Source organism: Scyliorhinus canicula, chromosome 16, assembly GCF_902713615.1.
Source record: "Scyliorhinus canicula chromosome 16, sScyCan1.1, whole genome shotgun sequence".
NCBI classification, from domain to species: domain Eukaryota; kingdom Metazoa; phylum Chordata; class Chondrichthyes; order Carcharhiniformes; family Scyliorhinidae; genus Scyliorhinus; species Scyliorhinus canicula.
Genome location: NC_052161.1, coordinates 109,257,932 through 109,273,404, shown reverse-complemented (window position 1 = coordinate 109,273,404; position 15,473 = coordinate 109,257,932). Strand labels below are relative to the sequence as shown.

The window sequence follows — 15,473 nt, the reverse complement described above, 5'->3', positions numbered from 1 at the left end:
CGTGCTCACTTCCCAATATCATTAATAAGCAGTTCTGAGATTTCTGGGCATGAGTGGATTCTACAGAAAATTTGTGCCAAATTTCAACAGTATGGTTGCTCCCTTGACTGAAATTTTGAAAAGAGAACCATAAATTCAATTGGATGTTAGCATGTCAGGAGGCATTTCACAAACTGAAAACTGTGCTAGCCACCACAACAGTTTTGGCAACACCAAATTATGACAAGCAATTTAGGGTGACCATTGATGCGAGTGATGTGGACATTGGTGCTGTACTGTTACAAGAAGATGACTAAGGTAGAGAAAGATCTGTTGGTTATTTTTCCAGAAAACAAAATACTCATCAAAAGAAATACATGACCACTGAGGAGACATTGTGCTCGGTATTGGCATTGCACCATTTTGATATTGCTAATAATTCATCAGAAACAATTGTTTATATAGGCCATAATCCATTGAAGTTTTTGCATAAGTTTAAATATCAAAATGCAAGACTGTTTAGATGATGTTCATTGCTGCAATCATTTAACTTGAAAATTCTAAATGTAACAGGAAGAGAAAAGGTGATTGCAGATGCTTTATCACAACTTTGAGATGTAAGAAGAATGGAACACCCAAAGTTGGGAAAGAAAGACTGATATGAACTATACTGATGTTTAAATTTGCATGCATACATATGCTGAGATATATATCTTATAGAGTAATATTAGTGCTTAGTACTGAGTAGTGTTTAAAGTTGAAAAGACTTTGGAAAATTAAGCCATATTTTCGTACTGTTGGCTCATTTGTTTAAGAGGTGTGTGTGTGTGGTAAATGTAGAAATTGTTATGTATTTCATCAGTCCATGTATTTTAATGTTGATTGTTGCAGGAGCAGGCAAACTCTGACAGCAATTCCCAGATGTGCACATCTAAATGCAAACGTGCAGTGGTTGAAAGTTGTTGTTTGCTTTACAATTCGGTAACGGTGAATGATATAGTGGAGCTTAAGGAAATTTCAGAGACAATTTTCTAATTGACGGGTATGTCCCAACTGACATTAGGCAGTTAATCAAGCGAGAGGCAGCATGGTTTTGTGAAGGGGAGGTCGTCTCTCACTAACCTGAGTTTTTCCAAAGAGGTCCCAATGATGATTGATGCAGGTAGGGCAGTGGATGTTGTCTATAGGGACTTCAGTAAGGCCTTTGACAAGGTCCTTCATGGTAGACTGGTACAAAAGGTGAAGTCACATGGGATCAGGGGTGAGCTGGCAAGATGGATACAGAACTGGCTACATCATACAAGGCAGAGAATAGCAATGGAAGGGTGCTTTTCTAATGAAATGAAAATGAAAATCGCTTATTGTCACGAGTAGACTTCAACAAAGTTACTGTGAAAAGCCCCTAGTCGCCACATTCCGGCACCTGTCCGGGGAGGCTGGTACGGGAATCGAAACGTGCTGCTGACCTGCTTGGTCTGCTTTAAAAGCCAGCGATTTAGCCGAGTGAGCTAAACCAGCCCCTTGGAGCTGATTGGAGCTAATTGGAGGGCTGTGACAAGTGGTGTTTCGCAGGGATCAGTGCTGGGACCTTTGCTGGTCGTAGTATATATAAATGATTTGGAGGAAAATGTAACTGGTCTGATTAGTAAGTTTGCAGATGACAAAGGTTGGTGGAATTGCAGATAGCGGTGAGGACTGTCAGAGGATACAGCAGGATTTAGATTGTTTGGAAACTTGGGCAGAGAGATGGCAGATGTAGTTTAATCCGGACAAATGTGAGGTAATGCATTTTGGAACGTCTAATGCAGGTAGGGAATATACAGTGAATGATAGAACCCTCAAGAGTATTGAAAGTCAGAGAGATCTAGGTGTACAGGTCCACAGGTCACTGAAAGGGGCAACACAGGTGGAGAAGGTGGTCAAGAAGGCATATGGCATGCTTGCCTTCATTGGCTGGGGCATTAAGTGTAAGAATTGGCAAGTCATGTTGCAGCTGTATAGAACCTGAGTTAAACCACACTTGGAGTAGTGTTCAATTCTGGTCACCACACTACCAGAAGGATGTGGAGGCTTTAGAGAGGGTGCAGAAGAGATTTACCAAGACATTGCCTGGTATGGAGGGTGTTAGCTATGAAGAGCAGTTGAATAAACTCGGTTTGTTCTCACTGGAACTACACAGGTTGAGGGGCGACCAGATAGAGGTCTACAAAATTATGAGGGGCATAGACAGAGTGGATAGTCAGAGGTTTTTTCCCCAGGGTAGAGGGGTCAATTACTAGGGGGCATAGGTTTAAGGTGCGAGGGGCAAGGTGCAGAGATGTACGAGGCAAGTTGTTTTTTTTTTTTGTTTTTTTTTTTACACAGAGGGTAGTGGGTGCCTGGAACTCGCTGCCGGAGGAAGTGGTGGAAGCAGGGACAATAGTGACATTTAAGGGGCATCTTGACAAATACATGAATACGATGGGAATAGAGGGGTACGGACCCAGGAACTGTAGATTTTAGTTTAGATGGGCAGCATAGGCTTGGAGGGCCAAAGGGCCTGTTCCTGTGCTGTACTTTTTTGTTCCATGCTGGTTCCATTCAAGACCAGGATTTATAGACTGAAGTGGAGATCCATAGATAAACTATTCATTTACGGGATGTGGGCATCGCTGGTTGGGCCAACATTTATTGCCCATCCCTAGTTGCCCTTCAGAAGGTGATGGCGAGTTGCCTTCTTAAACCACTGCAGTCCTGGAGGTGTAGGTACACCTACTGTGCTGTAAGGGAGGGAGTTAAAAGATGCTGCCCCAGCGACAATGAAGGAATGGCGATATAATTCAGTGGTGACTGACTTGGAGGAGAACCTCCAAGTGGTGGGGTTCCCAGGTATCTGTTGCTCTGGTCCTCCTAGATGGGAGTGGTTGTGGGTTTGGAAGGTGCTGTGAGGAACCTTGGTGAATTACTGCAATGCATCTTGTTAATAGTAACACGGCTGCCACTGTTCGTCGGTGGTGGAGGGTTTGAATGTTTGTGGAAGGGGTTGCAATCATGCAGGCTGTTTAGTCCTAGATGGTGTTGAGTTTCTTGGGTGTTGTTGGAGCTGCACTCATCCAGGTATTGGAGAGTATTCCATTACACTCCTGACTTATACCTTATAGATAGCGGACAGGCTTTTGCGGTTAAGGAAATGAGTTACTGGCCTTAGGATTCCTAGCCTTTGATCTGTAATGTTTGTAATGCAGATAAACATTCCAAAATACTTTCCAAAAGAAGTTAAACAAAAACACAGCTGTCAAGCAAGCAGGAAAATTGGTCAGTAACCAAAAGTTTGGTCAATGGGTCTTCAGAAGGTTTAAACATTGGAGACATTGAAAGTGGAATTTTCAGAAGTGGATGAAGGATTAGATTTTTTGTTCTTCATTCAAGGGTTTCGTTGGCTGGGCCAGCATTAATTGTCGATCCCCAATTGCCCATGGGAAGGTGATTTTAAGCTGCCTTCAACCTATGCCGTCTCAGAGGTGTAGAAACACCCACAGTGCTGTTAGGGAAGGTATTCCACGTTTTTGACCCAGCGACATTGAAGGATGTTCCCCACAGAATCAGGATGGTAAGTGGCTTACATAGAACATAGTGCAGAAGGAGGCCATTTGGCCCATTGAATCCGCCCCGACCCACTAAAGCCCTCACTTCCACCCTATCCCCATCGCCCCCCCCCCCCCCCCTAACCTTTTTGGTCACTAAGGGTAATTTATCATGGCCAATCCACCTAACCTCCACATCTTTGGACTGTGGGAGGAAACCCACGCAGACACGGGGAGAATGTGAAGACACAGTGACCCAGTGGGGAATTAAACCTGGGACCCTGGTACTGTGAAGCCACAGTGCTATCCACTTGTGCTACCGTGCTGCCCGAAGGGAAACTTCCAGGGGGTGATGCTCCCATGATGTTCCCATGTCCTTCTAGATGGTAGTGGTCATGGGTTTGGAAGGTGCTGTCTATAGTGTTGGTGAGCTCCTGCAGTGCATCATATAGATGATGTGGAGATGTCAGCTTTGGACTGGGGTGGGCACAGCAAGAAGTCTTACACCAGGTTAAAGCCCAACAGGTTTATTTGGAATCACTAGCTTTTGGAGTGCAGCTCCTTAATCAGGTGAAGGTGATATACATGGCTACCATGGTGCGTAGTGGTGGAGGGAGTGAATGTTCATGGTTGGAGTGCCAATTGAGTGGCCTTCTGCTCAAAAGGTGTTGTGTTGTTAGAGCTGCACTCATCCAGACAAGTGGAGAGTATTCCGTCACACACCTGACTTGTACCTTTTAGATAATGGACAGGCTTCGAGGAGATACTCATTGCAGGATTCATAGCCCCTGACTTGATACAAATAATGCAGAGGAGACTTGACAGAGCCAAAGATAAAAGAGTAAAGGATAGTTTTGGCAGAACAAAATGCAAGTAGCTGTGCCGATGGAAGGTAGGCAATAGGAGGCAGGCAAAAAATATTTGGGAGTAATCAAGTCAGAAAACGACAAAAGCATAGCTGAATTATTTAACACCGGAGAGGCTAAAACAGACAAATGTATGAAGGAGCCTTTTTACAAAATGAGGATGGCATATGATGCACAGATCCAGGTTGCACAGATCCTTTCTGCTGTGGTATATTTTTCCTACTTAAAAAGATTTATAAGGGTGAAAACGAAGTCTTGTTTCTTACCATAGGCTAGTTTAAAATGTTCAGCAAGCCCTGTTCAAGATGAATCCAATTACATTGTTAGCCCACCCCCACCTGATCTCACATTGAGTGTTCTACAGTTATCTATAATCTGTAGCATTGCCAAGAATGACCTTAAATCAATAAACCAGCTAGAGGGAGTGCAGGTATGTGAAAAGATTGGTGAAGACAAATGTAGGTCCCTCAACAGTCAGAAACAGGAATCTATAATGGCGAACAAAGAAATGGCTGGCCAACTAAATACACACTAGTTCGGTCTTCACCCAGGAGGCACAAATAACGTACCAGAACTGTTGGGGAACTCCACCTCGCAACACCAGAAACATTACGATGAGGCGTCCTGGCACCAATTCCAGCATCATGTTCCAATCCCTCCCTGCTGGCGAAAACAAAGATTGCACGCGACATCGGCAGGGAAACCAGCATTGGCCATGGCCAAGCTAAATCAGGGACCCACCAGGTGTTAGCACTCACAGAAGCACTGCTCCACTGCAGAGGAAGCAGGGAATCTGCAGACCTCACCTCAACCAGAGAACACCTGCACTGTTGCCATTTAAGCACTCCCTGGTTCTCTTACCCTTAGGGCAGAGATCTCACCAGTGACCCCACCCTTCGGCTCACGCTAGGGAAAAGTATCCCTCCTCTCCTTACCTGGCATGGAGCAGAGTCCACCTCGGACTCCTGACATTTTGGGGCAGGTCGTCTGTAGGCCATCAAGGTGGCCGTAGTGAGTGCATGTAGAGCACTTAAAAACAGCTACTGGGGGGGTTTGGCTTTGGGGGTTATTGTGTTTTTTTTGTTGTTAATACTGTTTTAGTGTTGATATTTTCTGTTTTTGATAGTGAAAATTTCAATACAAATTTTTTTTAAAACACAGCTACAGCTCCCAGACTCTCCGTGGCACCGGCCCTCAGCAGTTAGATCACTTGCTGTGCTGGGAATGGCTCCAAATTTGCAGCAGCAGAGTGCTGGTGCATTTTCATGTCCTGACCCTTACTGAATAGCACCCCAATTGGAACACAAACAACGCATCAACACTCAAGTCTCCCAAGCAGAGAATTCTGCCCAGAGTTAAAGAAATCAGTAAGAAAATGGTGTTGGGGAAATTGATAGGATTGAAGGCCGATAAACCTCCAGGAATTATAGGTCTGACAATGGAGATGCATCCCACCTAGTAAGAAAGTCAAATTCAGTGCATTCCTGGGCCCCAGTTGCATGCAAATCAGGCCACGTAAAAACTTGCCTAACCTGTCCTCTTCTCCCACTTTCCCTCCCCCCACCCCACCCCCAAAAAATGGGCAAATCTAAAAAAAAAAGAGCATGATGCCTCAAATCTCATAGCAAAAGTGATTGCTGAGGGGGGAAACCATTTCAATATTTTTTTTTTTATAAATTTAGATTACCCAATTATTTTTTCCAATTAAGGGGCAATTTAGCGTGGCCAATCCACCTACTCTGCACATTTTTGGGTTGTGGGGGCGAAACCCACGCAGACACGGGGAGAATGTGCAAACTCCACAGACATTGACCCAGAGCCGGGATCGAACCTGGGACTTCAGCGCCGTGAGGCTGTTGTGCTAACCACTAGGCCACCGTGCTGCCCTAACCATTTCAATATTGATGGATTTTAGCCCGAACAGCTCAGATGTTGATGATTCCTTCTGGGAAGACAGTCTTCTTGCAAAAACTTCTAGTTTGTCTATAGTAGACAATACAAGGAGAGTTTAAATAAGTCTATCCATCAGAAGACTAGATTTACCATCCAGATGACCTCGCTACAAAATACTGCAGCCTGTTGCGAAAGTTGTTTTAAATTTCCAATATATGAGATTTTTAAATTTATTGCAAATAACATTTTCACTGCAAAACTGGTACAGTTTAGAAATATAACAAGATTTGTGGTTTTGTCTGCCTGGTTATCGAGAGCTGAATAGGGGGTCAAAGCCTCCTCTAAATCTGGATCTAAAGCCAAGCATAGTTGATATTGGAGCTCAACCACCAACATTTTGCTGAGCTCCAGTCATTAGTGGAGTGGCTGGAGAAGCTGACACCAAGTTGATCCATGGGAGGCTTTAGTATCCGAGGCTGTCAAAACGTGGGCAGATTATCTCAGCCCATCGAGAAGGAAACTTTCAGGGGATTTTTTGGGAAGTTACTGTGGCACCAGAAAAAGCCACCTCATGTTCACCTTCCCCTCACATCGCACTGCCGGAAATCCCTTTAGAACTTTGCTATTTCCTTCCTGTAACTCATTCAACTAACCCAGAGCAAGAAGTTTAGATCCCAGGAGTAGTTAGCAACCCAGGATGGAACAAAAATGCAAAGCAAACTGCTTAGTTTGAGGTAACTGTAGGGAATTCTAGCATTTACCCCTTGGTCAGGAATGATGAAAACATTTATTTCAGATTCAGGATTAAATATGTACTCTTCCAACCAGTGGTAGAGACTCGAGTATTCCTACTGATACATCCAAATCTCCAAACCGGAAACTATTTTTGTGTGCATTTTACTTTATTATGGAAGTATGTGGACCTTAGTTCTCTTCCATAGGAGCAGAAAAACTATCAGGAGACCAGGGACACAGGACAAGCACTGCATTGGATTTTTGTTTATATAAAAAGGGATTCACTAAGCCAAGTATTTGTCAGGCAGAGAGTTTTATAGCACAATACATTTGGCCAATCATATCTACAGCAGCCATCAAGCACCTACCTAAATAGTCACCCAAACAGATCTGGGGCAAAATTTCTTGCCACTAATTTAGATACTTGGGATGCTTCATTTTACATCTCAAAATCAAAAAAAGTCAAGCTATAAGACAGATTTTAGTGATTGGCCAAAGAACCAACAGAAACAAGGAAATGGCTGTTTTGCATGAGTGGGGTAGAGGCTAATTTAATTGTGGTGTGGTTTTAAAAAGGGACTTGGGGCAGGGAAGGTCATCTTGCAGAGCCTGAACAGATGCAACAAGCGGCCTGTGTTGTAACTATTCATGATTCGATTACCATTCACCTATTCAAGCTGCTCAATGACACACGCAGTTATTGCCCAGGCAGTGGCTGGCACTGCTGCCAACAGCACCGAGGACCTGGGTTCCATCCTGGCCCTGGGTCACTGTCCGTATGGAGTTTGCACATTTTCCCTATGTGTTGGTTTCACCACCACAACCCAAAGATGTGGTTAGGTCACACTAAATTGCCCTTTACATTGGAAAAAAAAATATGATTGGGTACTCTTAATTTTTGTTTTATTAAATGCAGTTACTGCCCAGTTTCATTTGGAGATAAATCAGCACAGCAGTTGTGGTTATGGAGATACCATGGGAGCCAGCAGCTCCCCAGCTTGAGGAATTTAATTCTACAACAAAATGTAGGGGGACTACAAGTCCTCAACAACAATGAGATTTCATATTGAGACAAGTAGACCAGTGTCAGTTTTTGTATTGACTTTAGCTACAACTTGAAAGATTAGTTATACTGTTCAAAATATTAGTTAAAATAGCTTTGCATACCTTCCACCTTTTTTGTAACCAAAGAGTAGATTAAATATTCTAAAATCTAGCAATGAAGACAGGAGAAAATTAAAATGTACCATTTTAATGTTTGAGTAGGAAAAAATACATTACTTACATGCTACACAAGACTAGAATTAGCACTAGGCTTCAATACAATGCTTCCATACAGATACTTACAGCTAGAATCTCTACACTATTTCACTAAAGAGCTGCAACAAGATCAGAGTTCCATAAAATCTATTGTGGTGGCTTAAGGGTGAACTTGGAGTCATTCAATATTTTTCAATGCTGGTGTTGCAGGTCCTGATGACAGCATTGGCTGAAGTCCTTTACATGCAAACAACTATGATGTTTGCTGTGATCAAAGCAGAGGAGAACCACATTAAAATTTCATTACAAGTGCAACTCCCAAGATCTATCCATTCTGGTCAAATGTATGGACTGTCATTTGTCAATGATCTGTGGGTCTTCATCCAAATGTATATGTGCAAGGGACATAAATCTGGTATTCAACTCCACTTGCACCAGGTCCTATAGACTAGGGCTGCTGCTGAATAAAATGGAGTACATCGCAAGGCAACTTCCTCGAAAGGCCATTTCAGCTTCTCAAATGTAATTTCCTGCAACCATTGGCATCTATACAGTTTGCTGCATCGTCTCCCTTTAGATCCTTACTCTGCAGTGTATACGACCAGAATATAGATTTCCTATTGTAAATAAAGTCCCTTTCCCAGGGAGTCACCATTGGCATTAAATATTGCATGGCACATGGTTTTATTTGGAAGGTTGACTGATTATTGCAGCACCTAATGTGGTCAATGTGCACTCGCCACTCAGAATAGAGCGCTGTTCCATTTAAATCAAAATGCCAAGTGCAACCGAACTGTTTCAATGTGAAGTCACTATTATTCATGGATTGTAAAGCTGCACTGTTGCCCTAACCTCATCCCACCTATTCCTTTTAAGATATAAAAGGAAGTGCAAGTCTGAACCAGAGCAGTAGGAGTGAACTGAGCATGTTATGAGCTCAGATCTACTTTCAACTTTAAGAATTTCTTGCTTTTTCTAGATTACAATTGTAGCTTTAAAAAATGCATATGTAACTGGGTGAAACTCTGAATTGCCAGTACAAACGCAGGCCATTGATTTGATAAAACCAAAACACGTGATTAAATTTTGCTGCCAATCTCAACTGAACATGACCAGTGTACACAGATGCAGGACAAAGCCAATGTCATTTAATTTACTCAAGTCTTCATACAGTATAGCTTTAACAAATGAATGCTGACAATGAGCCAAGTGGCAATCAATCTCAATACAACTCATCAATAAAGGCCATTAAGGTACAAGTTTAATATTTTGAAAATGCATATACAAAGAACTCAACATGAAATAAAGCTTGTTTTTAAACTAAGTTAAATGGACAAGGTAACATGACACTTCAAAATGGAAAAAACAAATTCAAAAGATTTGGTAAAATTTAACACTGAATTCTACAAGGATTCTTAGCATTATTATTCCCACAGGAATCCAGTCTGCACTTTTACGCACAAGTATCTCCCACGCCACTCCCAAGCACAACAGCCCATCAAAGACCTTTTAATGGCTCAAGCATCTGGCAGATTGCTTGCCAATGCTGAATTCAGATAAAATACCTAGTTTTGTCTAAACTGTCCCTGCACCATCACTGGGACTGCAGTAACTTAATTCCAAAAGTTTCATTTCCAGCTTTGAACTGTGGTTATGGTGAGAAGTTGTCCCGCTGGAGAGAACATTTTACAAGAGCATGTAAAGCACCGGTGGGAGAAATTTGAAGTGAAGTATTATCTAAAAATATTGCCACTAAAAATCAGCGCATACAAAAAACATACATGGGCCCCAATTAAGTCTAGTGATAACAGGACAGCTTGATGACAAACAGAAGGAAGGAAGGTGGAACAGTGGTGCTAGGTTGTTGGATGTGGCACTTGGGAGTGTGGCAACATCATCAAAAGCCATTAGTTGATCATTAAACAGAAGCAATTACTGTGCAAGTCTCATGTTTGTGGTAAGGAATTTTAGAACAGCAGATTAAAACCTAGTTTATGGATAAGTATCCAGTGGAAAAATAAATCAGGAACAAAAAATTCATTGACTACTAAATGTTACATTAGAAGGGGGAAAATTTACCATTGGCTATTCTATTCCTCCCATCATCGCACTCGTGGTTTGTGCAGGGTGTTATTGCAAGATGATTTTTTTTTTTAAAACAATGCTTCAATATGTCAGCCTGCAGACACTGCTCATAACAGTGAACAAGGGCGCCTTTTCTTCTTGGGTTCTGGTGGCTCCAGGGCTGCCAATATCGCTTCGTCAAATACATTCTTTAGTCCTTTCTGGAAAGTGGGAGAGAAAGGTGGGGTCTCATTGTTACAGATTCAAAATAAAAACAAGAACCAAACCAAAAAAACATTTGGGAAATCAACCTCGTTGACAATACTGCACAGTTGCAACAGAAGGTAACTCTACAAAAAGTAATATCAATTAAAAGTTAAACATCTCTATAGGATTACAACCACAAAAGGATTCAAGTATGTGCCTTGCCACGGTCACCATCTTGGTTTGTTTCTTCCCATCTAACAAACCTCTTTAAACACATCCAACAGTGTAGAGTTGTTGTCCTCACTCCTCCAGCTCATTTGATATCACTTCCAAGTTCTATCAACATTACACCAACTATTGAGGTAACGCAAAAGTTAGTTATACTAAATCTACTTTCAGCAAGGAAATAGTTTGCCATAAAATGTCCAAGCTCCACCAGGACATGCCATCACCTTGCATGTTTTGTTTAAACTGTCCCTGCACCATCACTGGGACTGCAGTAACTTAATTCCAAAAGTTTCATTTCCAGCTTTGAACCCAGTACCCTCCAACCTTCAAAATAGCGTGCTAGAATGAATCACCTAGAAACGTGCATTTCCCTCTTGTGCATACAATTGACGAAATACATCCAATTTTAAAGCTTGTATCCGAGATGTTGGCACCATAACATGCTGATATTTACTGTACACAAATTTACTATGCATAACAGCTACCATTAACCTTGGCTCTCTGGCCAATAAGTTCTCTAGCTAAATTCTGCCTTGAATCAAAAGACGACAACTTTCATGGGAGGAGATTTAAGACTGCTATTGGCAAGTTGTTGGGACATGGCAGTATCTAGAACATTAATTTCTTACATCTTGCTGATAGCAAGACCAAAAAGGAATAAACACAACATTTATACAAAAGGCTAGCACAATGCACTATACTCAAAATTTATTCCATTTACACAGTAGCCGGAATGGTGCAATGGTGCTCATCTAGCAAATATTAGCTGCAGCTCAGTTAGAGTAAAGCACAACTGCTGCAATATTGCTTAAAGAACTGTCTCCATGTGAGAATCTCTATTAGCTTTGCCAGCTACACCGATTAAACAACTTAAATCTTCAGCACTAAACTTACATCTGCAGTAAAGAGTGTGGAGGTACTAAACCAGCAATAGTCCAAACAGAAGAAGAAAGCACTGAGAATTTAAAGGAAGGTTTATGCTACAACTATTGCTATGGGACTAAGAAAGTAGCTAAAGGTCTGCTGTTAAAGCTCAGGCACAGAAATCACAGTAGAGGCAGGGGCAGTAACGCAATGTAGCCACACAGCACTACTCAGTTGAAATTTAGCCAACTTGATAACAGCTACAAAGATGATGGACACCCCTCTGTGCCACATAGGTGAAGGATAGAGAAAGCAAGACATCAAAAATCCATATAGAATGCCCAGCTCCATTTACACAGGTCTCCAATATGGTGAGCCAGAGAACTCATTTGAACCAACTTTATTTCAACCAAATAAACAGCAACATACCCACAAAAAGGTGCAACTGTACAATACCCAAGAGTACATCACAATTACAGGAGTAGAAATTTGGAAAAAAGGCCCAAAATGGCACCCAGCAACTTTTACATATCCATGTGAAGGGGAGGAGAATGAACAGTTTAAAAAGGATGCATTTACACAGCATTTCTATAGGATTGGATACAGAGAAAGATGGAGGGACACTTAGAATATACAGCATTTCCGTTTCCTTTGAGTTTCCGGTGGCTCGAGGGCAGCTAGGATAGCCTCATCAAAAACATTCTTCAGACCTCTCTACAAGAGAAGGTTTTGGGTGGGGGGGTGGAAGAGGAGAGACAAAAGAGAGAAGAGAAAAAAGAGGGGGATGGGAGTGGAAAAACAGCATGAAGTTAGAGGAGAGAATCAGGTTAGAAGCAAGACAGTTTTAAGAGCACCCTACATACAACAAAATCAGTATTGGTGCCAGAAATGGGCAAGTTGGTTAAGGCAAGACCATTCTCAAGAGGAACCCCACTAAAAAACAACTTGCTACTTCAATTCCAACTGACTCACTTTATTCCAAACTCTGGCATTAAGAAATTCTGTTATCCTCAACATTCAAAGTTACTTGCAACCCAGAGTGGGGAGAAAGCTTCACTTCCCGAGGATGGACCCAAATGTATGCAACCGATCATGCCAACCTGACATTCCTACATGAGACAGCAGTCCCAATTTGCTGGTTGGCAGATATCCCAATTACTGCTCTTCTAAACAAGAAAGGTGGTCGCAGTGAGGGCTTTCAGCTTCTGGAAAAAGGGACAGGACCATGTTGGCATTTCAGCAGAATATTCTGCATAATGCCTCAGGGTCATAGCTCAAATTTATATTTTAGGCACTGAAAAGCTATAGATCTTCAGCATCTTGTCTGTTTCAATGGAAATTATGATTATATCATGGCAGCAAAATTTTATACTGCTTTAAAAGGCACTCAAATATTTCATATTTAAACAGTCAGGGTTCAGGTTTTAGAGTTCCAATCTCAAATTCTGAAAGAATTTGTTCTAGACTTGAATAAAAATTATGTTGCTTAGTTCACAGCTCCTGGTTCATAAAAGTTGTTTAAGCAGATAAGACTTACAATACCAGGACCAAATTGGTTTAGTCTTGGGGGAGTGGGAGCAGTGCTGAGCACAAAATGCAATAGAACAATTGAAGATATCACAATGTTAGCAGCTTTGCAAACCAAGTCACAGGTTTAATTCTCAACTGGTCAAAAAATGCTCGTTCATCTGCATAGGTGTGAAACCAATTGATTATTTTATTTTAAAGTTGATGCAGCCCCCACTGAATTGGTGCAGCAACCCCCACCTGTTCAAAATAATAGAATTAACTACCAGTTCTAGCCTCATGAGCAGCCACCTGGGCAAGAAAAAACTACAAGCATTACAGGAGCTTTGCTGGGGAGGACGTGGATGAAAGCTAGAAAAAAATAAAATTAGGACCAGACAAGTGTAATGCCAGTTTTATCAGCAACCATTATAAACCCCACCCCAAAATGAGAGATGGGGTGCAAGAAAAACAGGTCCATCTCAACTCCCCGACCCCAAACATTTCTTTCAATAACCAAGCTTTTTTCCAATCAGGAAAATCAGATTTATCCATTGCAAAGTAAAGTAAATTTCTTTAACAACATGAGATCATCTCACCTCTTGTTCTCTCCTCTTTCTCTCCCCCCCCCCCCCCCCAATAATGCATGGACAAGTCCCCATTACAGGTGCATTTTGAGACCCGAAATTAAAACCAGGGCCACCTTAGTCTCTACAGGGTAGAGAATAAATCTCAATCCACTGTTATTTTGGTGAAAGCGGGCATTGACAAATGCAAAAATTCCACTACACCTATTCCCAAATAATTGACATTTTTTTTTTTTTTTTTTTTTATAAATTTAGATTAGCCAATTATTTTTTCCAATTAAGGGGCAATTTAGCTCGGCCAATCCACCTACTCTGCACATTTTTGGGTTGTGGGTGCGAAACCCACGCAGACACGGGGAGAACGTGCAAACTCCACACGGACAGTGACCCAGAGCCGGGATCGAACCTGGGACCTCAGCGCCGTGAGGCGGTTATGCTAACCACTAGGCCACCGTGCTGCCCTAATAATTGACATTTATACTCCATATCTAAGCGAGACAGCCTAAAAACCAGGTCAAATGTTCAGAGGACATGTGGATGTGATCACATGTCCCTTCCAAGTTTGTTTTATACATTGCAAGGTGGTGCAGCTAGCTCCAGTTAAATATTTTGCAACTTTGTCTGCGCTATTAGTATTTTACACTGCCAGTCTAGAATAGATCAACAATTTTCACCAGATATCAAACCAGGTGAGTAATGCTCATTCTGCAGCCAATACGAGTCCCCATTGATACCAGTATCAGCAATTCATGAGATTATGTACAAAATCAAGGTTAAAAATAAAAACTAGGGGGAAAATGGTCAGACAGAAGCCAAGTTCTGATATTCATACTCGGAAAGTACTTAGTCTACACAATCGGTGGCCCGATCGGTTTCCAACATTTGCCGCATTTTACTGGTGATTAAAGCAATTATTTCTTTATTCTTTCATGGCAAATCTAGCATTTTGTTGCCCGAGTGGCTTACTTGACCATTTGAGTAAACCAAATTACCGTGGATTTGGAGTACATGTAGGCCAGACCAAGGATAGCAGATTTCCTTCCCTTCCGGTGAGCCAAATGATAGTTATTACTGAGACTAGCTTTATATTCCAGATTTATTCAATTATAATGCCACCAGCTGCCATAGTTGAATCAGTTTTCTAGAGCACTATCCTGGGCCTCTGGATTACTCCAGAGTAATCACATTCAACCTAAAAGTCATGTTTGGGCAGCATACTTTTCAACTAGCATCTTAATGAGGGAGTCATGTAGGAGATTGGTTAAACATTGCTGAAGTGCACAACTAGGCAGATGTTAGGTCACCACCAGCACAAATTATGCAGCAATGTAAATGTTGAGACTGACACTCCAGGAAATCCGCATGCCAGGTGATGCAGACCACAATGACAGCAGGACAATCCAGATGTGCCATTCATAATGTGCAATCAAGTCTCTTCTGGAATGTCACCCAACAGTCTAGAGCTCTAGAAGAATAGTCAAGCACTTACTTGTGTCAGAGCAGAACACTCCACATACTTGACTGCTTTCAGGTCCTTGGCCAGTTTTTCAGCATTATCCAGGATGATGGGCTTCTGTTTGTTCTTGGCAAGTTTCTCAATGGTAGAGGAGTCATCCCTTAGATCAATTTGAGTCCCAACCAGCAGGAATGGAGTCTTTGGACAGTGGTGAGTAATCTCAGGTACCCACTATACAGAGGATCAGAGAAAAGGATTGGAACAT

At 41.9% G+C, this 15,473-nt stretch overlaps 1 protein-coding gene across 4 annotated transcripts in view; it reads right to left on the bottom strand.

Annotated features, from left to right (window-relative positions):
• Positions 1-8,272: 8,272 nt before the first annotated feature.
• The window catches only part of cdc42 (cell division cycle 42), a 31,937-nt gene continuing 24,736 nt past the window's right edge, over positions 8,273-15,473 (bottom strand). For 3 of the 4 annotated variants that reach the window (XM_038773676.1, XM_038773678.1, XM_038773677.1), the window contains exons 5-6: positions 15,242-15,439; positions 8,273-10,581 (exon numbers count right to left, since the gene is read on the bottom strand). In XM_038773676.1, coding sequence (XP_038629604.1) covers positions 10,489-10,581; positions 15,242-15,439 — 291 coding nt within the window. In that variant the 3' untranslated portion in view covers positions 8,273-10,488. Of the gene's footprint in view, positions 12,374-15,241; positions 15,440-15,473 lie in introns of all 4 variants that reach the window. The other variant, XM_038773679.1, reaches the window with a different exon arrangement.